Source organism: Indicator indicator, chromosome 36 (genome assembly GCF_027791375.1).
Source record: "Indicator indicator isolate 239-I01 chromosome 36, UM_Iind_1.1, whole genome shotgun sequence".
Taxonomy (NCBI): Eukaryota; Metazoa; Chordata; class Aves; order Piciformes; family Indicatoridae; genus Indicator; species Indicator indicator.
The window spans coordinates 4,169,847-4,196,115 of NC_072045.1; the positions used below are offsets into that span (position 1 = coordinate 4,169,847).

General features: G+C 51.4%; 1 protein-coding gene across 7 annotated transcripts; it reads right to left on the reverse strand.

Annotated features, from left to right (window-relative positions):
* On the reverse strand, positions 1-26,269 carry DPP9 (dipeptidyl peptidase 9). Of its 7 annotated transcripts, XM_054396166.1 has the most exons (21): positions 26,208-26,263; positions 21,443-21,696; positions 16,935-17,047; positions 15,207-15,380; positions 14,832-15,000; positions 14,047-14,160; positions 13,696-13,824; positions 12,568-12,629; positions 11,909-12,009; positions 9,556-9,733; positions 8,493-8,658; positions 7,950-8,029; positions 5,747-5,899; positions 4,933-5,068; positions 4,260-4,261; positions 3,979-4,095; positions 3,533-3,679; positions 3,240-3,392; positions 1,618-1,760; positions 1,022-1,133; positions 1-93 (listed from the first exon to the last, which is right to left on the reverse strand). In XM_054396166.1, exons 1-21 carry the CDS (start codon positions 26,261-26,263, stop codon positions 1-3), a joined length of 2,652 nt encoding a protein of 883 aa, XP_054252141.1. The 7 variants fall into 7 exon arrangements, with proteins under 7 accessions (XP_054252141.1, XP_054252144.1, XP_054252139.1 ...); XM_054396169.1 differs by lacking the exon at positions 4,260-4,261 and having other exon boundaries at positions 3,979-4,124; positions 26,208-26,269; XM_054396164.1 differs by lacking the exon at positions 4,260-4,261 and having other exon boundaries at positions 3,979-4,124; positions 14,047-14,163; positions 14,868-15,000.

Consider the following 26,269-nt stretch of genomic DNA (forward strand, 5'->3'; position numbering starts at 1 on the left):
TCAGAGGTATTCTTGTAGAAAGTGCAGCAGTGTGATCTCGTAGTGCTCCCCCGACTCGGGGCACCGAATACTGTGTCTCTCGTTGGGGTAGATCTGGGCAGAAGCAGAGAGATGGAGCAGTGAGCCAAGAGCTGCTCCTTCAGCATGGACAACCCCCCCTGATAAACCATGGGGTGGGTTGGGTTGGAAGGGATCTTAAAGATGGTCCAAGTTCCACCCCCCTGCCATAGGCAGGGACACCTCCCCCAGCCCCGGTTCCAACCTGGCCTTGAACACCTCCAGGGAGGAGGCATCCACAGCCTCCCTGGCCAACCTGTTCCAGTGTCTCCCCATCCTCACTGGAAAGAATTTCTTCCTCTTCTCCAGCCTAAATCTCCCCTCCTCAAGCTTCAATCCATTCCCTCTTGTCCTCATAACGAGTCCCTTCCCAGCTTTCTTGTAGGTACCTTTCAGGTACTGGAATACCAGGAATTTCTTCCTCCTCTCCAGTCTCCATCTCTCCTCTTCCAGCTCAAAGCCACTGCCCCTCATCCTATCACTCCCAGCCCTTGTCAAAAGTCCCTCCCCAGCTCTCCTGCAGCCCCTTCTCAGGTACTGGAAGGCAGCTCTGAGGTCTCCCTGGCAGCCCTTTTCCCTCAAGCCAGTCTCTATCAGGACAAAGAGGTGCCAGGGAATGCCACAAGCAGCAGCTCCCTCCCTCCCCACCACTGCTGCCACCAGCCAAGAGAGACATAGCAGCAGTTCAGCCAGAAGGAAAGTTCCAGGCCTGAGAGCAGGAGCCCTGTTTGCAAAATGCTTTTAGGCACAGGCCACAGCTGCCAGCAGTGGAACAGCCACAGTGCCACCTCCCGGCCTCAACCGAGGCATTTCCTGGCATCTACATCCAGCAGGATGTGCCAGCAGCTGCCTGCCTCCCTCCACCTTCTCCCACCCCCAGAACATACAGCACAAAACTTCCCCCATCTCCCCCCTCCCTTTCCAAATGTAAAAGACCTTCCCACTTCACTCTTCTTCCTCCTACCTGCAGCTGGTAAGGTTTTCCAGCCCGGATTAGCTGTGATACCAGGAAGTTGGTGTGAAAAAAGTGCACATTTTCATCCAAAAAGCCATGGAGGATCAGCAAACGGTTTGGCCTGCAGATAGGGGGAGAAAGGAAGGTGAGAAGGAAAGGTGAGAATCCACCTAAGAAGCTCTGCAGTAGGTCTGCTGCCAGGCAGCAAGTCAGAGTTGAGTGATGGACAGAGAGCCCAGCAGCCATGGCCATGGGGCTGGGGGTACAAAGGGGTGAAGCACTGGAACAGGCTGCCCAGGGACGTGGCCCTGTCCCTAGAGACATTCAATATCAGACTTGCTGTGGCCCTGGGCAGCCTGCTCTAGTTGGGAGATATCCCTGCTGCCTGCAGGGGGGTTGGCCAAGATGCCCCTGGAGGGTCCCTTCCAACCCAAAGCATTCCTGTGACGCTCCAAAACCAGTGGCACCCCAGTTAAAACCCGGCTGGATTCCAAGCCGCTTCTAGTCCAGCCCGCCGGGATTCAGCAGAGGTGCCTCTGGTGGCACCACAGAGGAGCCAGGAGGAGGTGGTGAGCTGCTGACCCACCCAAGGCTGCAGCACTCACTCGTTGGGGAGCTTCTCCACGTGCAGTGCCACGGAGCCAGCCTCATAGCCCTGCTGGTTGTTCTCTGGGACGTCCATGTACCGCTCGGTGTAGCCGGTGTCGTAGGCCATCCACACTGTCACTGGAGCTCCTGCTATAGCAATCTGCCAACACACACACCCCCCCTTCACTTGCACCTCAACAGCTCCCTGTTTTCTTCAAGGGGCAAGGAATCATCAGGGAATTGTCAGGGTTGGAAAGGAGCTCAAGGCTCAGCCAGTCCCAACCCCCCTGCCATGGGCAGGGACACCTCACACCACAGCAGGTTGCTCACAGCCACCTCCAGCCTGGCTGCAAAAACCTCCAGGGATGAGGCTTCCACCACCTCCCTGGGCAACCTGTGCCAGTCTCTCACCACCCTCATGGGCAAGAATTTCTTCCTAACATCCAATATGAATCTCCCCACTTGTAGTTTTTGCTCCATCACCCCCAGTCCTATCCCTCCCTGACGCCCTAAAAAAAGTCCCTCCCCAGCTTTCTTGGAGCCCCCTTCAGATCCTGGAAGGCCACAAGAAGGTCTCCTCAGAGCCTTCTCTTCTCCAGACTGCACAACCCCAACTCTCTCAGTCTGTCCTCATAGCAGAGCAGCTCCAGCCCTCTGCTCATCCTCATGGCCCTTCTCTGGACACCTTCCAGCAGCTCCAGATCCTTCTTATAATAGAGGCTCCAGAACTGGATGCAGTACTCCAGGTGGGGTCTCACCAGAGGGAAAAAGAGGCTCTGGATTTTCTGTCACTCAAGGCCAGGATTTGTCTCCAGCAAAGCCACAGAAAAAGCTGTGGCCCCTCCTGGCTGCAACAGGGCAAATTCCTGCACAGAAAAGCAACTGGGGAAGGGTCTGGAGAACAGGGCTGGTGAGGAGCAGCTGAGGTGTTTAGCCTGGAGAAGAAAATGCTGAGGGGAGACCTCATTGCTCTCTACAGCTCCCTGAGAGGAGGCTGGAGACAGATGGGGTTGGTCTCTCCTCTCTAGTGACAAGTGATAGGATAAGAGGAAACAGTCCCAGGTTGCCCCAGGAGAAGTTTAGGTTGGACATGAAGAACAATTTCTTCCCCAAGCAGGTTGTCAAACCCTGCAATAGGCTGCCCAGGTGGAGTCCCCATCCCTGGAGGATTTAAAAGCCATGCAGATGTGGTGCTGAGGGCCATGGTTTAGCACCAGCCTTGGTGGTCTTGGGTTAATGGTTGGGCTCAGTGACCTTAAAGGTCTTCTCCAGTCTGAATGATTCCATGACTCCATAGCAGCACTAAAGGCTTCCTCTTTTCAAGGACATGTAGAATTATCCAGAAACTGTGCTGAGGACTTGAGAAGGGGATTAGGCTCAGTCCTCCACTGACAGTCCCTGGGGAACAACTCCATCCTCATCCATCTACAACCTGGAAGCCCAATCCAGAGCTTCACCAGCAGCTACAGGCAGGACCAAGAGACATGTTCACCCAACCATCAGAAACATCAAGCACAAAAAACCCCACAAACACCAAAAAAAAAAAAAGCCAACCTCAGATACCAAGCTAAAAAAAAAAACAAAACCAAAATCTGAGAGAACTAAATGTCCTGAGGTCCAGCTTGATGTCCAGACTCACCTTGAAGACATTGGGCTTACAGATGAGGCCCATGAGGGAGAGGAACCCCCCATAGGACCAGCCATGGATGGCTACCCGACTCAAGTCGATGAACCCGTATTTTTCTGCTACATAATGTAAACCTTCCACCTGGTCCTCTATCTCCACCTGACCCTAGAAAGGGCAACAGGGAAGCTCAAGTTAGCAGCTTGCTAAACCTACAGGCAGAAAAAGAGCAGCACTCAAGAGAGGAGAGACACAGGGAACACAGAGCCTTAAACACCAGAGCTTCATCACCAAAAGGGGCAGGTTACCATCTGGTTCTTCAGGGCCCCTTCGAACTTGAGGCCTCTCTGGCAGGATCCCCTTCCATCAATCACCACCACAGCATAGCCCAGGGAGGCCAACGTGTTCAGCCTCAAGTACTTGATTCCCTTGAAGGAGTTGTTCACCAGCTGCACCTGCAGGAGGAGGGAAGAAAGGTTGCAGAGCTGAGCAGCTGCCTTCTAGTACCTTCTGCTGCCTGTCCCACGCTGTAGCATCTTCAGTTGGACAGCAGCCACTAATGGAGCTATCAGAGCCAGGCAGATCAGACTAAATGCTGCAAAAATCATCTGAGGTTTGAAGCAGAGTTCAGAGCAGAGGTTCAGAGCTTGCTGCTAACTGAAGTGTGAGTCCTGCTGCGTGACTGAGCCAGCCAGAGCTCTGCCCTGGGCAGCAGTCCCACACCTGCCAGCAGCCATTTCATCTGGGTGGTTACCTGAGGGCCTCCATACACAAAGAGCACCGTGGGATGCTTCTTCCCAGGCTGGACATCATGAGGTTTGTAGACCATGCCATAGAGCTCCACGTCTGACTGAGTGTGGAAGTGAAAGATCTCAGGTGGGACGTAATCCGGGGGACAACCTGCAGGAGGGAGGTGCAGAGAGAGCCTGGCAGGGCAGCCTGCAGCAGGGAGGTGCAGAGAGAGCCTGGCAGGGCAGCCTGCAGGTGGGAGGTGCAGAAAGAGCCTGGCAGGGCAGCCTCTGCTTCCTACCCTACCTCTGAGCTCATCCTGATCAAACCTGACCTTAGCTACGGCTCTTCCCATGCCAACAACACCAAACTGAAAGCACTCAGCCTCTGCCTGCCTGCACAGGGCAATGTGCAATGTGCAATGTGAGTGAAGAGATCAACCTGGGCTAGGGCAAGCTGTCCCTGCCCATGGCAGGGGGTTGGAACCAGATTATCTTGAAGGTCCCTTCCAACCCAAAGCATTCTATGAATCTATGAATCATCAGCTGGGTGTTAGATGAGGTACCCTGGGCCCCAACAGCAAGATGTGGAAGGTTAAGGACAGGGATGGGGTCACCACACATGCAGGAAGGGTTCAGGTGCTGTTGTGAGCTGTATCTAAAGCTTTAAAGGCTTGGAAGGAAGCAGCCACTGCACCTCAAATACTGGTCCCCTGCCTGTTCAGAGAAATCAAGAAACCACAGCCATGTAACCCTGCCCCCCTGGAGCAATGCTTTCACTCCAGACATGACACAGTGACACCCTGAAAGCCCAGAAGCCATCTCCTGGATGAGCCACCCACTGGAGATCCCTCCCCTGCCACACAACACAACCATTCTCCCTCAGAAGGAAGTGTCTCAGGCCACTCCCCTGTCCATCAGCACAGTGGGAAGGGACCCAGAGACATACGCAAGCATTGCCAAGGTGCTCCAGGACTTACTGGCTGCCTCCATCATGCTGGCCCAAAACTTGGGCTGCTTGTGGAGAGGGTCATCATCAGAGCCACTGAGCTTGTAGACGTGCACACAAGGTGGAGTGCTGACACTGCTGTAGTGGCTGATGAACATGTCAAAGTTCTGCAGGGGGAGAGAGCAGAGTCAGGAGAACAAGGTCCCACCCTTAATCCCACATCTGACCTCCCCTGTGCTCTTCTCAGCTCCCACATCATAGAATGGTCAGGGTTGGAAGGGAGCTCAAAGCTCAGCCAGTTCCAACCCCCCTGCCATGGGCAGGGACACCTCACACCACAGCAGGTTGCTCACAGCCACCTCCAGCCTGGCTGCAAAAACCTCCAGGGATGAGGCTTCCACCACCTCCCTGGGCAACCTGTGCCAGTCTCTCACCACCCTCATGGGCAAGAATTTTTTCCTAACATCCAATCTGAATCTCCCCATTTCTAGTTGTTCTCCATTCCCCTCCAGTCCTATCCCTCCCTGACAGCCTAAAAGTCCCTCCCCAGCTTTCTTGTAGCCCCCTTCAGATCCTGGAAAGCCACAAGAAGGTCTCCTCAGAACCTTCTCCTTTCCTGACTGCACAACCCCAACTCTCTCAGTCTGTCTCCAGAGCAGAGCAGCTCCAGCCCTCTGCTCATCCTCATGGCCCTTCTCTGGACACCTTCCAGCACCTCCAGATCCTTCTCAACTGAGCAAAAGAAGCCCTCAGGACTCATTACTGGCCAGAGTTCATTGCCATTCCCAGTCTGGATCTCTGTCAGCTGGGAGAGGAGGGCATCTTGTAGCCAAGAAACAACCAACCTGGCTCATGGAGCAGCTGTGGGAGAAGCCTGGGGTGGTGAGCCGCACGATTTCGCCGGGAGCCTCGTAGCTGACTACGTAGAGGTGGTGCTCCAGGGGGGTGTCCTTTGTGCCTTGGAAATACACCAGCTTGGTGGCCTCATTGACCCAGATCTGTGGGGAGAAGAGAGGGCTGAGAAACAGAAGGAGGACAACTGCTGCTCTTCTGCCACTTCAGTCTGTCCCCAGGCGGAGGCAGCTTCAAGCACCAACAGCCCATGACAGACTGGGGGGAGCCTGTGGGGACCACTGTTGGTGGGAGAGGACAGAGAACACACACACAGCATGGACAGGGAACTGCAGAGGGTCCAGGAGGTCATGAGAAGTGGTCACTGAGAGACTCAGACAAAGCATTTGTTAAATGAGCATAACAAGTTGGGCTCTCAAGTGAAACAAGGAAGATTCTGTGCTTAAATGTGGCACCTTCAAGAGAGGTTGTGAGGGTGCAGGTGTTCATACAGCCAGCTCCAGGAAGGCAGGAAACTGCTGGAGAGAGTCCAGCAGAGGCTGCAAAGCTGCTGAGGGGCCTGGAGCAGCTCTGTGAGGAGCAAAGGCTGAGAGCCCTGGGGCTGAGAGCCTGGAGAAGAGCAGCCCCAGAGGGGAGCTGAGCAATGCTCAGACAGAGCTAAAGGAGCTGTGGGGGCAAGAGGCTGGGGCCAGACTCTGCTCAGTGGTGCCCAGGGACAGCACAAGGGGCAATGGACACAAACTGGCACCCAGGAGGTTCCATCTGAACAGGAGAAACTTCTTTGGTGTGAGGCTGCTGGAGGCCTGGAGAGGGCTGCCCAGAGAGGTTGTGGAGTCTCCTTCTCTGCAGAGCTTCCAATCCCCCTGGCCATTGTGCTCCTGGGCAAGCTGCTATGGGTGCCCTGCTGGAGCAGGGGGCTTGGACTGGATGATCTCCACCAGAGGTCACTTCCAACCCTCAGCATGCTGAATTTTGGGGATTCTGTGTTCTTTCCAGCAATCATGAGAACAGCCTCACCTGTGCAAGGCTCAGCCTGACAGCTCTAACAGCACCAAACTCCAAGCCACATCACAATGTGTTTTTCATGCCCAGACAAGGCTGCTCCCAAACCCCACCTGGGCCAGCCAGGGATAGAGCCTACAGCTTTTAAATACTGCATTGATCCAGCAGCAGGAACTGAACTGTTTTCCACCTTACACTTTCCAAATGCTATTTCTGGCTAACCCACAGTTTGAAGACCAATGTGGACAGCAAAGGGAAAAAGAAAGAAAGAAAAAAATCCAACTCAATTGGTCAGAGAAACCAGGCAGAGCCCTGTGGAGCACCAAATGCATCAAAATAATTGCTGCTAACACAATTTTAGCTATAACACATGCAGGGAAGAGCTGTGGCCAAAATCAACAGCCTGTACAGTGAGAATCCACATGGGGAGGGGACAGCAGGTTAATTGCAGACTGAGGACAAGCAACAGAACCCAAAATGTGTGGAGCTGCAGGGCCTTTTACCAAGTGAGAAGTGAAAATTCAGATTAATTGGAAGGGAACATACAAGGTCTTTATTTTGACAGGAATCATCTGGGAGCATTAAAAGATCAGACTCAGAGTTAATTCCTGGAGAAAAAAATTAAAAATAAAAAAAGAAAAGGAAGTAGGTTTCTACAGGATTTAAAAAAAAATAATTTCTGGCTATTTTGCAGCCAATAACAGATTCAGTTTCTCCATATCCTAAATTGCTCTGGAACCCCTAAGCTGCCTCTTTCCCAAAGGCTCTTCTGGAGGGATCAGCTGGAGGCCAAGAGTTCACCCAAAGCACTGGGACCTGCCCCCAGCTCACAACTGCTCACTGGAGTTAAAATGCTGCAGCAATCCTGAGCTTCTCCCCAAAACAGTTCTTTGTTGGCTCCTGAAGCTCAGCCTTGTGTGTCCTTTATTTCTTTATTTATTTTTGTTTTATGGGGCTGACTTGCTCCTGGGATTTAGCTAAGGAGCAATCTGCAGCCTGATTAAAAAGGCAATCAGTTCAGTGTGCAGCAGGCTACAGCACTTCTGGGGAAAACAGAGGCAGCAATAAAAAGAGAAACAAAATGAAGCTTAAGTGGTTCTAGCAGGTCCCAGGTGTAGCAGGGGGTGTGGGCCAGGACTGTGGGCAGACAATGCAGAGCTCCAGCACTGCAAGAGAATAAAAATAACAACTTACCTTCGATCCATGCCTGGCCAGCACCTCCCATTCCCCACCAGTCAAGGCAATCTCCTCTTTAATAGGGCACTTGAAGTCATCTGGAGAAAATAACAGGAGAATCAATCACTGCCTTCCCCCCCCAGAGCCAACACCAAGCAAATCAAAGAACCACAGACTGGTTTGGGTTGGAAAAGGAGCTTCAAGAGCACCCAGTCCCAACCCCCTTGCCATGGGGAGGGACACCTTCCACTAGCCCAGGTTGCTCAAGGTCCCATTCAACCTAGCCTTGAACACTTCCAGGCTGGGAGACTCCACAGCTTCTCTGGGTAACCTGTTCCAGTGCCTCACCACCCTCCTGGGGAAAAATTTCTTCCTAAAGCCTCCTCCAAATCAAGCTTCTTCCAGTTTGAAGCCATCACCCCTTTGTACAAAAAATCTCTCTCCTGTAGCCCCCTTCAAATCCAGGAAGGCTGCTGTAAGGTCTCCTCAGAGTCTTCTCTTCTCCAGGAGAAGGGAACTCCTCCTCCAGAGAGGGAATGGCCACCAAAGCACAGCTCTTACCCTCACTGTGGACATATGGCTGCACCCAGTCATGGCTGCCTGGCTTGAGGACTGCTGTGACTCTGTAGAGGTGACAGAAGCCTGTTTTGCATTCGTTGGCTCGGATAAAGCAGAGCTCTTCCTCCTCTCCCTCAGGTTGGATGAAAGGATAGAAGATGTCATGAACCTGGCACAGGAGGCAAAGGAGCCATGAGTGATGTGTGCTGAGCCTGGGGAGACTCAAGGGAGGGCTTTCAAAGGAATGGAGAAGGGAGAATGGGGAAAAGCCATTCCACACTTTCCCACTCCCACACAACCTCTGGGCTCACAGAGGACCAAGTGGCTCTGGGCCTCCCATAGCCACCACCAAGAGCCCTGCCTCTGAGGTGGACACTTCAACCACGTGAGCCTCACTAGGTGGCTGCCATCCAGCACCTCAGGAGTGCCATGGTGGCGACTCCAGGCCCCTTTCTCACTTCTTAGAGGCTGAACTTTATTCTCTGTCCCCCCCTAAAAATAAAAAAATACACCAAACCCCAGGGCTTAAGGCTGCTCACACTTGAAGAAGCCATTTGATCCTGGAAGAGAACACCCCCAAATGAATGGCAGTGTCACATCCAAAGTGCCTGTGTCTCCCAGGAATGTCAGCAAGAATTAAAGGAACAATTCCAACTGTAAGGAGATGGCAGGATCACAGAATTGTCAGGGTTGGAAAGGACCTCAAAGATCATCCAGTCCCAACCCCCCTGCCATGGGCAGGGACACCTCACACCACAGCAGGTTGCTCACAGCCACCTCCAGCCTGGCTGCAAAAACCTCCAGGGATGAGGCTTCCACCACCTCCCTGGGCAACCTCTGCCAGTCTCTCACCACCCTCATGGGGAAGGGATCCTCATCCCTTCCAGTGCTGAGTGCATGGGAGTGAAATCCTTCCCATGGATTGAACAACCCTCCCTAAACCAACACCAAATCTGGCATTGCTGCAAAACAATCTGCTGGAGCATGGCCTGAACCAGACACACAGCCAACAGGAAAATGGTTATCTGTGGAGGAAGAAGGGCCCACCAGCCCCTGAGCCTCTCACATTTATCCACACATCAGTGGTTTCTTCATAGATGACAAATGGCTGGACGTTTTCTGGCACACTTTTGGCAAGTTCAGCACGCTGCTCCTCGTTCTCTGGGACTGGGATGAAGAGTGCTGGAGGCAAAAGGATCAGCTGCAGTCGCTGCTGAGGTCTGTCTAGGAACATAGCCCAGGCACTGGGGAAAGAAGTTGGGAGGTGAATGTCAGTACCACAAAATAGATGTCCCTTCCTACCACTCAGAACATGCAGCCCTCTCTTGTTTGGTTTTTTTTCCTCCCTCCCCACCCTTCACTGGCAGAAAGGATTGAGGCATCTGAACGCAGAGCTCTTCTCCTCCTTGCTGCTCTCTAATCTGCTGGAAGCTTTGCCAACAAACATGGATTGCCAGACATCTCTAGGATTTCACCAGGGTATTGCTCAGACAAGATGTCTGACAGCTTTGCCAGTGTCTGTTCCAAGGGAGCACTGTTAACAGAACCCTGGCTCCAGCACATCACTCTTCCTCGGGCGGCCCCTCCACAGCAGGCAGCACCATTTGTTTCCCAGCAAGCTGCTAATGAGCTGGAGTGATCCCCCTGAAAGTGATCCCATTTGTAGCTTCCTCCCCACAGGCTGCTTTGGGCTGGAAGGGACCTTCAGGATCACCCAGTGACAAACCCATGTCTGAGGGCTGGGTGTCAGGAAGGAGGGGACAGCCTCTGCTCACCTGCTCCCTGTGACAGGACAAGGAGCAATGGATGGAAACTACAGCAGAGGGAGTTGCACCTCAAGGGGAGGAAAGGCTTCTTCACTGTGAGGGTCACAGAGCCCTGGTGCAGGCTGCCCAGGGAGGTTGTGGAGTCTCCTTCTCTGGAGCCTTTCCAGCCCCATCTGGATGTGTTCCTGTGTGACCTGTGCTGGACTCTCTGGTCCTGTTCTGGCAGGGGGTTGGACTTGAAGACCTCCAGAGGTCCCTTCCAACCCCTACCATCCTGTGAAGCCATGGGCAGGGCCACCTCCTCCCAGAGCAGGCTGCTCTAGCAGAGAAAAGCACAGACCAAAGACAAGTGCTGAGTGAAGAAGCTACTTCAGTCTCAGCCTTGTTCCTCTCCAAGGAGAGTCATTTGAAGCAGTGCTGCACTGCAGGCCTCTCAACATGACAGATGGCAAAGCCTCCACTGCATAGTGAGGCTACCCCAAGGCCTGGAAGTGCATCAAGGGAAGTCTCATCATTAAGGCAGACTTTGCAAAGGAGCTAGGCTCTGCTCAGCACCTCAGTGCCTGTGGATTTCATGGACTGATATATTCAGCACATTTAGATAAGCTCTGGTGCAGAACAGCAGCAGCACCAGTGGGGATTATCTTCCATAAAGCTGTATGAATTTAGTTTCCAGAGCAGAAAGTTAATGATGAGTTACAGAATGCAGTCTTCAAAAAGAGAGCTAAGTCACCTTAACTCCATCTGCATGGAAGATGCTTGACAGCCAAGCAAGCTTCTGAGGGGCCACAAGAGGAGAAATCAAGGGGCCACCAAGGAGGAGGAGGAGAAATCAGGGGGTCACCACCAAGGAGGAGGAGGAGAAATCAGGGGGCCACCAAGAAGGAGGAGGAGAAATCAGGGGGCCACCAAGAAGGAGGAGGAGAAATCAGGGGGCCACCAAGAAGGAGGAGGAGAAATCAGGGGGCCACCAAGAAGGAGGAGGAGAAATCAGGGGGCCACCAAGAAGGAGGAGGAGAAATCAGGGGGCCACCAAGAAGGAGGAGGAGAAATCAGGGGGCCACCAAGAAGGAGGAGGAGAAATCAGGGGGCCACCAAGAAGGAGGAGGAGAAATCAAGAGCTTTAACATTTGAGATCAATCAGATGGGTGTGAGTTCTGGAAGTCCCCAGGCAAGGCTGGCCAGCACGAGGCTGTGGCTGGCATATGGAACAAGTGAGCTGTGGGAGCAGCCAGGTCTCAGAGCAATCTTTTCCCTTCTCCACAAACTGCTCCCTTCCCCCTGATACATTTAGCATCGATCACAGCCTGGACCAATGAGCAGTGATAAAACTCCTGCCAGCACATCCTCCTTGTCAGCAGGAAGCATATGGGGCTTGTGTTAAACATCTTCAAACTCCCAAAGAATTCTGCCCAATGTCATCTCAACTTGGTGGCTGGAACTTAAGCCTCACAGCTTGGCACTCTGGACTCCATCTGATCAATTCCTACTTTGTAGGACGTCGTAACACTGAAGAAGTCAAATCCTCATGTGCCATTTTTTTGGCATTCAGCTTTTAAACCAGGTTGTGACTACAGAAACAAAGCATGCTGAGGGCCTGCAGTGGCCAGGGAAGCCCTTGGGAGCCTTAGTTTGGAAGCAAAACTTATTTACTATTTGCCATCTCGGGTCCATCCGGCACGGGCAATGTACTCCACGGTTGGAAACAAGGCAGCAAAAGGTTGCACCAGCTCCTTGTCCTGGGCACACAGGATCTGCAGCACAAAAAGAAGGTCCAACAGCAAGTCAGGCTGCAGCCAGATCACCCCCCAAACCTCCTCAGTGAAACAGGAGAATAAGGAAGTTTAACTCCTGGCATCAAGAGTCAGGCCAGGAGAAGCAAATCTGCCTACAAATGGCAGGAAGGGAGAAAAAAAAAAAAAAAACAAAAACAAAACAAACCAAGATCCAAAGCAAAATGATTTTGGCATTCAGCCACCACAGAGGATACAGCCAGGGACTGATGCCCAGGATTAGATTGAGCTTCAGCTCTCCTGCTCTACTACTGAGCATGGAGTACCAGCCTAACCCAACCTCTCCCTCCCTTCTCCCAGCTGCCTCCCCACCAGAACAATACTTCTCAGCATTTTAAAAGTGCTTCTGTTTCTTGGATAAACAAATTACAGACCCAGCTGTTGAAAAACAAAGGCTGACACTCTCTAGGAATTCCTATTGGAACACTATTTAGGAATTCTTAAGTGTCCTTGTCTCAATTCTAAGGAGCAAGTGAACCCCCCCTGTGCAATGTCCCATTCTGAGTTGGCAGCACTTACCTTACCCTTGCTGTCTGTCTTAAATTCTGCCAGTTTTAATGTAATCTTGGGGTTTTTGCTGCCTGTAGGAGGGAAAGAACAGCAAAATAAGTCAACTTCAACGCACCATGGTTATGCACAGCCTCAGGGACTGCAGCCAGTGCTGGTGTCCCCAGCAGAAGGGCACAGAGCTGTTGGAGCAAGTTCAGGAGACCACAAAGATGATCCAAGGGCTGGAGCAGCTCTGCTATGAAGCCAGGCTGAGGGGGAGCTGGGGGTGTTCATCCTGGAGAAGACTCCAGGGGGACCTTAAAGCTGCCTTCCAATACCTGAAGGGATCCTTACAGGAAGGCTGCAGAGAGACTTTTCCTGAGGGGTGTCTAGAGACAGGACAAAGGGGAATGGTTTGAAGCTGAGGGAGAGCAGGGTTAGAATGGATCTTAGGAAGTTCTTCAGGGTGGTGGGACTCTGGAAGAGGCTGCCCAGGGAGGCTGTGGGTGCCTCCTCCCTGGAGGTGTTCAAGGCCAGGTGCAGCTGAGTCTAGTTGGGAGGTGTCCCTGCCCATGGTGGGGGATGATCTGATCCCTAAGGTCCCTTCCAACCTAAGCCATTCTGTGATGATTCTGTGACTCTAGAAGAGAACTGACTCTGCTCCTGCTAAAATGGCTGTGTGTGGATGTACACAGATCAAAGTGCTGGGAGCAAACACCACTGTGATCACGAGAGCTGCTCTGGGCATGGCTGAAGTTTGCTTCTGCCTTGCATAGTTGGCTCTGTGTGTTCTCAGGAGGGAGAGGAAAGCTGGTATTCAAAATGCATTCCACCAGATACATTCCATCTTCTCAGCAATCCTCTCACTGAAGCTGAATTTTAAATCTCATTGCTTTCTTTGGGACTCAGAGACTCAATTAGGTCTCAACATTTACAACCAGCTCCTAGCTGCAGTGCTGAGGGCCATGGCTTAGCAGCAGCCTTGGCAGCATTAGAGAATGGTTGGAATGATCTTAAAGGTCTTTTCCAACCAAAATGATGCTGTGGTTCTATGATGCACCACCCCACTAGGTACCCAGATTCATCCAAGAGTTCAGAGCACCAATCCCACAGCAGGAGCCAAGAGCAGCATTAGCAGCCCTGTGGTATTTCACTTACCTGTCCTGGGGTATCGATAGGAGTCTGTTTTTCTCTCCTCCAAGGCAGGTGAAGGAACATGAATTATCTCCACCTCTGACTCATCCACTTCCTCATACAAGATCCTCAGTGTTTTCAAATCCTCTGCACCTAGGGCAGACAGCAAGCACCTCTGCTGCAGTCTTTTGCCAGCTGCTCCTCACTTGCCCCGAGCAGTGCAGCAGCACCACCTGGAAATACTCTTCAGAGCTCAACCCCAGTCCCTCAGAGGTTTGGTTCTTTCAGGAACAGACCAAACCCCCAAACCTTGACCTAAAATACCATTCCCAGCAGGGGCAGCAGCAGAATTTGCTAAGCAGAACACTGACTGACCTTCCGTGGAAGCCGTGGGACACCACCAGTAGCCTGTGAAGCGATCAAACTCCTCCTGAATGACAAAAGTGGCTACACCAGCAGACTTGGGGTCATCAAGGACATTGGACAAGCCTGAAGAGGAACAAAGGAGACTGCATTTAAATCTCCTAGGAAAAAGCTGGTCCAAAGGAAGAATGCATTTGTAAGATCTGGGTTCAGTTTTAGGGCCCTCACTACAAGAAAGGTATCGAGGGGCTGCAGCAGGTCCAGGGAAGGGCAACAGAGCTGGGGAAGGGTCTGGAGAACAGGGCTGGGGAGGAGCAGCTGAGGGGACATGAGGTTGTTTAGTCTGCAGAAGAGGAGGCTGAGGGGAGACCTCATTGCTCTCTACAGCTCCCTGAAAGGAGGTTGGAGCCAGGTAGGGGTTGGTCTCCTCCCCACTAACAAGTGACAGAACAAGAGGAAACAACACCAGGGGAGGTTTAGGTTGAACATTAGAAGAAACTTCTCCACTGAAAGGATTCTCAACTACTGGCACAGGCTGCCCAGGGAGGTGGCTGAATCCCCATCCCTGAAGGTGTTCAAAAGCCACAGAGATGTGGTGCTGAGGGCCACAGCTTAGCACCAGCCCTGGTAGAGTTAGAGAACGGTTGGACCGAATGAGCTTAAAGATCTCTTCCAACCAAACTGAATTCTATGACATGGAGCACTGTGGTGGGAATAAATCATGAAGACATGAGTCCTTCCAGCCCACACCTGGCAGAAGGGGCTTGCTTTTGCCCCCAGCCCCAAGCAGCAGTTACCTTTATGGCAGTAAGTCATTCGCTTCTCCTCCCCTGTCTCAATGTTGGCTACCCAGAGGTCGTTGTTATTGATGAATGAGAAGAAGGCAGGGTCAGCTGGGCAGATCTTGGGATCCATCCTTGGCCCTGTGCACTGAGTTTTGATCTCCAGAGGCTTCATTGGAGACACCTACACAGCAACAAAACAGCTCTGTACCAAAGCAGCTTCCAGCTTCCTACTGAAAAGTCTCAACCACAGAATAGAGAAGAGCTCTGGGAAAGGAGAGCAAACATTGCCCTGATGGCACAAGAGAGATGCCCAGAACCAGCTGGACTGTGGAGCCATCCCCAGTCCAAACCATTAAGTGACATTGATAAGGTCATTGGCAGACTCACCATGAATCCATTCTTGCCCCCATCTCGACAATGAAAGAGGCTGTTGCTGGCCTGGAAGAGGAAGAGGCCACTCTCACTGTGGAAGTCATAAGATGTGATCCCAAAGACACCAAGCCTCTTGCGTTCCCTCAGCAGCTCCTCTTCTCTGGAATACATCCCATGGTGAGGAGTCGCCTAGGGAGGAAGGAAAAGGTAACCTGAAAAGATCTGCAAGGAGAGAAACTTAACACAGAACTCAGGAATGCTCCAAGAGTGGCACAGCAGCAGGTCTGTGAGTGCCCCAGAGCCAAAGCCAGGCAGCAGTCTCACCACACAGGGCCAGAACCTGTGTGCCTGAAGTGCTTCAGCAGCAGAAGGAGGCCTACAAGAAGGCTGGAGAGAGTCTGCTTCCAAAGGCCTGCAGTGGCAGGATGAGGGACAATGGTTTGAAACTAGAGGAGGTTTAGACTGGATGTGAGGAACAAGTTCTGCACCAGGAGGGCAGTGGAGCACTGGGACAGGTTGCCCAGGGAGGTACTGAGGCCGCAGCCCTGGAGATATTCAGGGTGAGGCTCAACAGGGCTCTGGGCAACCTGATCCAGTTGGGGATGACCCTGCTGACTGCAGAAGGGGTTGGTCTGGATGAGCTTTGGAGGTCCCTTCCAACCCAGACCATTCTGTGCTTCTATAACCACCGCAGTCCAGGCTACAGGTGTGGGTCCAGGGGAACCAGACCAACCACAGGCCCCCAAGTTTCCTCTGCACCAGAGGGAGGAATTGCCAACCTGTCACTGCTGCAGTTGGCACTTCAGCAAGCACTGAGGACAGCTGTACTTGCTCTGCTTATGCAAATCAGATGTAACCAATTAACTTAATGACTTTATCTCCAGCCTTCACAAACAGTTTCCATGTCAGACACTGCAAACAAAAGCTCTTCCGGGCATCTTGAATTACCCTGAAGGGGACTGAGCATTCCAAACAGGGTCAGGTTTTCCACCAGGAGCCTTTTTAGCAGGGAAGAATGACAAAACCCCTCCACTTTCCTCCTGAGCAGTGCTGTCAGTGACAAAGGACAGCAGGGAAGGGAAAATTCCTCTCCTTTCTGCTTCACTGGCAGTGATGTTTAGGGCAGAAGCAGCAGTTTGAATTCAGCTTAAGCAGGACAGGTGACAGACAGGCACTGCACTGCACTGAGCACATCAAGAGCCCAGCCAAGACACCCAGAGAGAGGTGCACTGTCCTGACAGCTTAGAACCAGAGGCAGACTGGAGAGGTGCTGCTTCAGACTCCTCTTTGCTAGGTCAGCCTTTTGCCTGCCACATCAGCTGCTTTCATGCTCACTGCCAGCCCTGCTGCACACACAAGTGACTATTTTGTGTTATGAAGCAAAGCAATTCTTGACACAGCATCCCTTGACACAAGATCCCTCCCAACACCATCCCTTCTGTGTCTGCCACACTGCCATCTGCACAGCAGAGCTGTACCCACCCCACAGCCCCACAATCAGCACTGTCAGCCCAGGCTCTTCACACCTTCACAGCATCATGGAATGGTTTGGATTGGAAGGGACCTTCAAGCTCATCCAGTTCCAACGCCCCTGCCATGGGCAGGGACACCTCCCATGAGCTCAGGTTGCTCAAGGCCTCATCCAGCCTGGCCCTGAACACCTCCAGGGAGGGGGCAGCCACAGCCTCCCTGGGCAGCCTGTTCCAGTGTCCTCCCCACCCTCAGTGTAAGGAATTGGCTTACCTGAAAGTGATCCAGCATCTGTTTCCATGACAAGAGCAGCAGGGCCTCCTTCCGTACCTTTTTGGGAATCTCTGAGTAAAGAAGGGAATTCTCTCTGCTCCCATAGGGCATTCCTGTCAGGGGGACAAAAGCAGCATTCCTACCTCAGATTAATTAGCCAGGATCAAGAGGATCAAGAGCAAACTGAACACCACCAACAAAAATATCTGATAACAGAGGAGCTGAGGCTGTCCAGAGGCTTTTCCAAGCTATCATTCCCAAGCAGCTCTCAGCTCCATCAGGAATAACATCCAATTGATTTACACTTAGACACTGATTTATTCAGAGCTTTCCCTAAGCACAATTCACCACTAAAAGTAACCTCCCCAGAACTGGCTACATCCAACTTTTCCCCTCTGTGGACTGTTCAACCCACGCCCCAGCTCCACTCTGAAACAAGCCACTCCCTGACCTGGTGACTCAACATTAACTCTCCACATTTCTCAGCTAGGAAATTTGCTACAGGGGCCTCATTCAGGCCAAGGCTGGCAACAGCCTGCAAGAGAGAAAAGGAGAGGAAGAGGGAAAAAAAAAAGCAAGCTTGGAAGCTCTAGAGAAGCCTTTCAAATGTGAACCACAGCACTACACACTCCAAAGTTTCCTTGTCATTTTCCATAAGCTATCAAGAGCTGCTGGCCTTCGTCCAACTTCCAAAACAACCACCAGAACCGCCCCCCCCCCCCCCCCAAAAAAAAAATAAATAAATCCACCCTGATACAGAATTTTGGCAGCTTCAACAAAAAAAAAAAAAAAAAAAAAAATCAAAGACCAGGAACTCTACATATGTTCCTTGGAGCATCTTTTCTAAGGCTGCCCTCCCTGATCAGAATCACACCCAGGGAAAAGGTGCTGTGCTATTTTGTCTACTCTGCACATGCTCTGGGCAGAGGAGGAAGATTCCTGAGCTGGAGAAGGCAACAGTAAAAGTTCCTTCAAATTAAAAACTGAAATATTAATAAGGACTCAGGAAGCAAAAGCAATATGTGAGAGCACAGAATCCTCAGAGAGAGAGAAACACCAAAGTGCTGAGCATGTGGTGTTTAATATAAGCAGCATCTGTCATGATACAACAGAAAGTTCTATGGGGACAGCCCAGGAATGATTTAAGATGTCCAAAAGGGGGGGGGGGGGGGGGAAAAACAAAACAAAAAAACCTGGAGATAGGAACAAATGACTTTTTATATATCCACATTTGGTACTTGTGTGACTGGCATCTGGAATTCCTTTCTCCTTCTGCCTTCTACACTGACCTCAGGCTGACTACAAGAAAACTGTTGCCTCCCTCCCAAAAAGAGATGCAGATTTGTCCCCAAGTGAGAAAAAGCATGCAGGGAAGTTCTTCAGGAGTCTTCATCCTCTTCCTCAGCACTCAGTCACTATCAGTACTTACAGAGGTAACTCTTCCCTTTGACTCTGCCTGATGAGACCCCACCTCCAATTCTGCCTCCAGTTCTGGTGTCCCCAGAAGAAGGACACAGAGCTGCTGGAGTGAGGCCAGAGGAGGCCACAAAGGTGATCCAAGGGCTGGAGCAGCTCTGCTGTGAGGCCAGGCTGAGGGAGCTGGGGGTGTGCAGCCTGGAGAGAAGACTCCAGGGGGACCTCAGAGCTGCCTTCCAATTGCTGAAGGGATCCTACAGGAAGGCTGCAGAGAGACTTTTCCTAAGGGTGTCCAAAGACAGGACAAAGAGGAATGGTTTGAAGCTGAGGGAGAGCAGGGTTAGACTGGAGCTGAGGAAGTAGTTCTTCAGTATGAAGGTGGTGAGACTCTGGAAGAGGCTATGGATGGCTCCTTCCTGAAGGTGTTCAAGGCCAGGCTAAATGAGGCCTTGAGCAACTGAGTCTAGCTGAGAGGTGTCCCTGCCCATGGCAGGGAGGTTGGAGTAGATCTCTGAGGTCCCTTCCAACCTAAGCCATTTTATGATGCTATGATTTAGTGGTGGGGCAGAAGGCCAACGGTTTCAAACTGGAGGAAGCTGGATTTAGATGAGACATTAGGAAGGAATTCCTCCCCAGGAGGGTGGTGAGGCACTGGAACAGGTTGCCTAGAGAAGTTGTGGAGGCTCCAAGCCTGGAAGTGTTCACAGGGACCTTGAGCAACCAGGGCTAGTAGAAGGTGCCCTGCCCATGGCAGGGGGGTTGAACTGGATGATCTGGAAGGTCCCTTCCAACCCAAGCCATGCTGTGATTCTCTGATGACCACCACAGCACACTGGTCTTGAACACTTCTGAGCTGCTGAAATAGGCTCCTGGAACTTAACAGCACAGGTGTTCAACTCAAGAGATGATCCCTGTGGCGTTTATCCTTTAGCAGGAATGCCTGGAAGTGGTTCCCCTGTGTTCCCTGGCAGGCACTGATCTGCAGTGATGGCTCAGTCTGCTCTGTGCCCTGCACACTGCCAAGCCACTCATCTACCTTCACTCCTGGCTCTGGCTCCTACAGGAGTCCCCAGCCTTGCAGAACACCGACCAGCCAGTGCTGTTCTGGCTGCCACTTCATCCAAGACAAGAACAAACAAAAGCTTTTAAATTAGCCACTTAAGTCCTCATGGCTTTAGTCCTCTAGATCAAAAACCACCTCAAAGTCAGCTTGGCCTCGAAATACTTTAAATAGCTTTAGATCAAGTCTCACCTTTCAGACTCAACTAAGTCTGGCTGCTGCTCTTTACAGCAGCTCTTGTGTCCTAAGAACGTTTGAGGAGCTGTAACAAATCAAGTCAGTGGCACACAGGAGCTGCTTAATGACAAAACAAATCAGTCCCTCAAATCCAGCATCCTGTGTCCTACCCTGACCTACACTCCACTGGAAAAAAAAAAAAAGAAAAAAAAAAAGGCAGCAGCAGCAGCAATAAACCCAACAAATCAACCCCAACCCAAAAAAAGGTCATTTCAGGAAAGCCAGGGCTGTGTGGAGTTGTCTTTACTGGCCCCAGTAATGATCAGCCCATGCCCCAAAGCATAACAGACTCTTTATAAAGTCTATAAAGCTTCCCCCATGTTACCAACCACCAAATTATCCAGTTACTAAAATCCAGCCACTCTGTCACTAATTACACTCTGGCTCCAAGGATAATGAGGGACCTGTACAACACAGCTTGCTGCTCTTCTTTCAGTCCTGCTGTAAGGAAGGAAAAAACCAAACCCCAAAAGATATTTCCCTGCAAATACCATCCCCAGCTCATTCTCACCTCAGCTTTTAGGGTTTTATTTCCACCCCTACTCCTGAAATCATTCTACCTGGTACTTAATAAACCAGGGAGACATCAGCACCTCCTCCATGAGCACCCAGAACTTGCAACACACAGCTAGCAATTACTGCCAGCAAATTCCCTTCATCCATCAGGTAAATCCCTTTTCTCCTAACCTAGAGGCATGAGGCAGTCCTGAGCTGGAGGAACATCCCTTCTCTTGCCCCATCACCTAGGCTGCCAAAGGACACTTGAGTTCACAGCTCCATCACGAGGTAGGTCTGGCTGTGCCTCCCCTTGTCACTAAGCAGAGCTGCTGTGGTGTGAGACTGGAGAGCTGCCATGGAACCACAGAACCATTTAAGCTGGAAAAGACCTTTAAGGTCATCAAGTCCAAGCACTGACCCAACACTGCTAAGTCCATTATTACACCATGCCCCTCAACATCACGTTTACAGGGCTTTCAAATCCCTCCAGGGAGAGGGGAACTCCACCACTGCCCTGGGCAGCCTGTTCCAAGGCCTGACAACCCTTCCTGATGTCCAATCTAAACCTCCCCTGGTGCAACCTGAGGCTGTTCTCCTCTTGTCCTGTTGCTTATTGTTTGGGGGAAGAGACCAACCCCCACCTGGCTCCAGCCTCCTTTCTGGGAGTTGCAGAGAATGAAATTGTGCTCTTATAGGTGGACAGCTGGCAGCAGTGAGTTGGGGCAGATGTGGTCCATGTTAATATGACCATCTCAGCCCTCCTGAGTGTGTTTCAGCTCACTGTGTGTAAACATCTGACAGATGTAGGCTGCTCCTCCTGCAATAATGGACTTAGCAGTGTTGGGTCAGTGCTTGGACTTGATGACCTTCTGGGGAAGAAATTGTTCCTCCTGTCCAATCTAAACCTCCCCTGGTGCAACTCAAGGCTGTTTCCTCTTGTCCTGTTGCTTGTTCCTTGGGAGAAGAGATCAACCCCCACTTAGTTCCAACATCCCTTCAGGAAGCTGTAGAGAGCAATGAGAACCCCCTCAGCCTCCTCCACACTAAACACCCCCAAAAGTCCCCTCAGCTGCTCCTCCCCAGCCCTCTCCTCCAGACCCTCCACCAGCTTCGTCGCTCTTCTCTGGACCCGCTCCAAGCCCCTCAACATCCCTCTTCTAGTTCCAGGCTTCACTGGTGATGGAGTGTGCAAACCTTGAGCAGCTTTCATCCCAGTTCCCTCACCTCCTAAGCATCCTTTCCCTCCCCTGTTTAGCTTGGAAGCTGTCCCACAGCACCTGGAGAGGCAGGAGCTTACCCAGGTAGTAGAGGCGGTGGGAGTGCGGGCTGGACTCTTCTGTTTTCCGGACGAACTGGAAATCATGGGGAGCTTTGTTCACTATCATGCCCGAATACTTCCTGCTGCTGTGAATAATGTCACGCAGCCCATCCCAAGAATGCTTTTGCACCTGGAATTGGGAAGGCACATCCTCCATCTCCACCACTTCAGAGCTGTCTGACAGCGCGTCCACTGCGGTCATCCTCTCTTCCCCTTCAGGGCTGGACAAAAAACTGAGGGAGAAGAATTAAACCTTAAGAAGCCTTAAAACAAACAAACAGACAAAAAAAAAAAAAAAAGATCAAGCAGGAATATTTTGTTGTTTAAAGAAAGCTCTAAGGGTGCAACAAGCTTAAAAGAACAGGCATCAAACTATAGATCCTAGAATTCTCTGTGCTCAAGGATTGCATTGTAAGCGTCCGCTGAAAGGAAAAATCCACCTCCCAGCTCACACTGAGACCTGTTAAATGAAGATATTGACCTCAGAGTCCTGTTAAATGAAGATATTGACCTCAGAGAGTCCTGTTAAACGAAGAAATCACAGAATGTTAGGGGTTGGAAGGCACCTTGAAAGATCATCCCAGTCCAAGCCCTCTCTCTGCCAGAGCAAGTCACACAGGAACGCATCCAGGCAGGGACTGAATGTTTCCAGTGACCTCAGAAACTCCCTCTCCCAGACTCTAGGTGATTCTAGAAATCAGCTGTCAGAAGGAAGTACAAGCAGCAGATTCTGGTGCACACAACAATCAGCTTGACTCAAAGGAAAACCACCCCAGGAATGTGGGTGGCTAAGTCATCAAAGCTATGACCCATCAGAAAGGCATATCAGCTCCTGGCCTGGAAGCCCTCAAAAGTGAAGTCCCCTTCCTGTCCTGAAGGAAAGCAAACCCATCACTTGAAGAGGCTTAAGCCCAAGCACAGCACCTCACTTACCTGACAAGCTCCTGCAGCCAGGAATGAAGGAGGAGAGATGATAGAAGAGGGAGAATAGAGCACAGGGATCTCTGCTAGCAGCCAGCTGGCAGCAGAGGCAGATCCTGGCTGGCCCCTGCCAAGTGTGGCAGGCGCTCCTCACACGAGCCCCAGCCACAAGTTCTTGAAGGAGAGCCTCCAAAGAACACCTCCACATGCAACTACAGCAAATGTTAATGTGAGGAGAGGTGGACTAACAGACTTGCCCAAGGTCAGTGATGTAATCTACTGCAAAGCAGGAATGAGCCCAGGACTAGGGAAACCAGTTTGTGGCACCCCAGCCAAGAATGGATTTCCCTCCAGAATGTTGGAGAAGCTTCAGTGCCCTCCTTGAGGAGGTTTGGGGGTACCCAGAAGGATGTTACAAAGGATTTCAGAAGAATTTCAGTTTACTGACAAAAAAAAAAAACCAAACTCATGAGGCTGGAGAAGTTTGCTCTGTGGAGAGAGAATCACACAGCACCCAGACAGCAAAGCAGTGACTGAGGATTAAAACTTGTCCTCAGCAACCCCAAGATTTACATTTCCAAATGAGATGTTTCTTGAGTGCTGCCTGTCATTTGGGACAGCCACCTGCCTCCTGACAGGAGAGCAGCTTCTGACAGCAAGGATTAAGCAAGAATGACACAGAAAGCAAATCTTTGAAGACTTTCAGCCTCAGGAAGATGCACAAGGAATTCCTTCCCAGCAGAGGGGACCAGGGGAAAGGAGAAGGGTGGTTATTTATATCAGCACAAGAAAACACCCACCTCTGCCCATTTTCTACCAGCAGGATTTTGCAGGCTCACAGGATGTTAGGGGTTGGAAAGGACCTCTGGGGAATCTTCAAGTCCAACCCCCCTGCCAGAGCAGGACCAGAGAATCCAGCACAGGTCACACAGGAACACATCCAGATGGGGCTGGAAAGGCTCCAGAGAAGGAGACTCCACAACCTCTCTGGGCAGCCTGCTCCAGGGCTCTGGGACCCTCACTGTGAAGAAGTTCCTCCTCATGTTGAGGTGGAACCTCCTGTGCTGGAGTTTATATCCACTGTCCCTTGTCCTATCACAGGGTGTGACTGAGCAGAGCCTGTCCCTGTCCCCTCCCTCCTGGCCCCCAGCCCTCAGATATTTATAGACATTTATTAAATCCCCTCTTAGTCTTCTCTTCTCCAGACTGAACAGCCCCAGGTCCCTCAGCCTCTCCTCACCAGGCAGTGCTCCAGTCCCTTCAGCATCCTTGTAGCCCTCTGTTGGACTCTCTCCAGCAGATCCCTGTCCCTCTTAAACTGGGGAGCCAAAACTGGATGCAATATTCCAGGTGCAAGGCAGAGTAGAAGGGGAGGAGAGCCTCACTTGATCTCCTGGACACGCTCCTCTTTATGCACCCCAGGATCCCATTGGCCCCCTTGGCTACAAGAGCACATTGCTGGCCCCTGGAGAACTTGTTATCCACCAGGAGTACCTCAAGTGTTCTTTGGGGATTGTTTGCACCTTGTAACAAACTCTCCAAAGGGAAGCTCTCACCTAGTCCAACATCTTATGCAATTACAGCAGGAGATGAGCAAACCCAAACCAAAGTACTTCCTTAAACTGCAGGCACAAGGCACAAGGGCTGGAAATAGCAGCTTGAAGATGTGATTCTAAGTCCCTAAATGGTACAAAAAGTGCAAGTAATAAACCAAGAAACAAGCTCCTGAAATACTTCTGTAGGTACTTCTGGTGCCTGCTGCCCAGCAGTACACATCCACAGCTTGGAAATGAAGAGCATTTTGCAATCAAAGGCAGGCAGGAAGCCCCAAGTGAAACCACAAGAAGAGAATGTGATGGGATGTACCCAGGCTGTCAGTGTGGCTGTGGCCTCTGCTGCCTGCATCCAGGGTCTCCATTTCAGCAATTAGAATCACATCTGAAGGCAGAAGTGTTGCCTAGCAGAAACACATGACAGGAAGAACACAAAAAAAACCAAAAACAAAACCAAAAAAAAACAAATCTCCAACTGGGCAAAATTCTCTCAAGTCAATGCCACTGTAGGTCAAGTCAGGCAATTAAAATCACCTGCCTTTGGCTCAAGGTGTCTGACACTTGGATTGCATCTCCCCCAGGAGATGAAACCATTTCCTTCAGCCAGCTTGAGTCCTCAAGAGGGAAAGCTACACCTTTAAGGGCTCAAAACAGCTCACTGGTAACTGTCTCAAGCTGACCTGGAGGCTGGAGCCCCTTCCAAACTGTGCTGCCATGTTTTAATCATAGAGTCACCCAGGTTGGAAGGGACCTCTAAAGCTCATCCAGTCCAAGCCCCCTGCATCAGCAGGGACATCCTCAACTAGATCAGGTTGCCCAGAGCCCTGTTGAGCCTCACCTTGAATATCTCCAGGGATGGGGCCTCAGCCATCTCTCTGGGCAACCTGTTCCAGTTCTCAACCACCCTCATGGTGCAGAACTTTTTCCTACCATCCAACCTAAATCTGCTCTTCTCTAATTTAATTCTTTTTTTTTTTTAAGGATTCACTGGGGAAGTGAAAGGCTCAGCTTTTAGCTTGGAACTTTTCTCAGCCTGCTGATTTTGACACTAGAACAGAGTGGAGCAGCAGGATAAGCAAAGCAGCCATCACACAGTTAGGTGGAGGTGTTGGGAAATACCACTAGGAGACAGCTGGAGTGTGCTGGAGCCTCACAAAACTTGGGTCCTGGCAGGATAGAGAGGAAAAAAAGAAAATCCAGCTGCTTCACCTATGGCTCCAGCCATCTGGACAACACATAGCAAGCACTTGGCAGCACCACATACATGAGTCAACAAGTGTAAGTGGGACTTGTCCACCTAAAACTGCAAAGTGAATTGGGGGATTCCATTATTTAAAGGACACAGAGTTGTTGGAGCAAGTCCAGAGGAGGCCACAAAGATGATCCAAGGGCTGGAGCAGCTCTGCTGTGTGGAGAGACTGAGGGAGCTGGGGGTGTGCAGCCTGGAGAAGACTCTGGGGGGATCTTCGAGCTGCCTTCCAGTACCAGGAGGGATCCCACAGGAAGGCTGCAGAGGGACTTCTCATGAGGGTGTCTGGAGACAGGACAAAGGTTTGAAGCTGAGGCAGAGCAGGGTTAGGCTGGAGCTGAGGAAGAAGTTCTTCAGTACACGGGTGGTGAGACTCTGGACAGGTTGCCCAGGGAGGCTGAGGATGCCTCCTGCCTGGAGGTGTTTAAGGCCAGGCTGGATGAGGCCTTGAGCAGCTGAGTCTAGATGAGAGGTGTCCCTGCCCATGGTAGGGAGGTTGCAGTAGCTGAGCTCTGAGGTCCCTTCCACCCTGAGGCATTCTCTGACCTAGGTCACCCTCCCTGCTAAAGCTGGTAAGTGCTGTTGCAGCAGCACTGCTAACCCCACTCCCCAAACCATCCAGCTACCCCTTGGAGATCATCTCCATGCTTCTCCTGCCAGGTTAGATGGACCAGGCACACATCCACCAAGCCCTCCTTCAAGGGGAAAGCCTTACTCAGAAGGCAACAAGCAATACAGGTGAGAGACCAGCACAGGGAAAAAAAAAAAAAAAAACAAAACAACATGATGAAGCTTGGAACTGGAAGCCAGTGAAAGAAGTTATCTCCCTGAGTCACTTCCTGACCCACAGCTCCTGGCAGAGAGCTCCTCAGGCAGAATGAGACACTTGTGATTTTTCAGCAACCTCCTTCACTGCAGGAGGTAACCACCAAACCTCCTTCACTCCAGGAGGTGATTATTCCTCTGTTCCACACAACCAAAAGGGCAGCAAAGGCTCTGGGAGGAACCAGGGCACCATTACCTTCTCCAACTTCCTGCAGTCTCGTTTTCCAGACGAACCCTCTTTATCTTCTGCATTAACTA

Coding starts and splice junctions, on each gene's coding strand:
- DPP9 (XM_054396169.1), bottom strand. CDS start 26,263: ATGCAGAAGATAAAGAGGGTTCGTCTGGAAAACGAGACTGCAGGAAGT. Junction 17,048..21,442: donor CCACCGCCTCTACTACCTGG/GTAAGCTCCTGC, acceptor TCCCCCTGACAG/GAATGCCCTATGGGAGCAGA. Junction 8,030..8,492: donor GCCATATGTCCACAGTGAGG/GTAAGAGCTGTG, acceptor TATTTTCTCCAG/ATGACTTCAAGTGCCCTATT.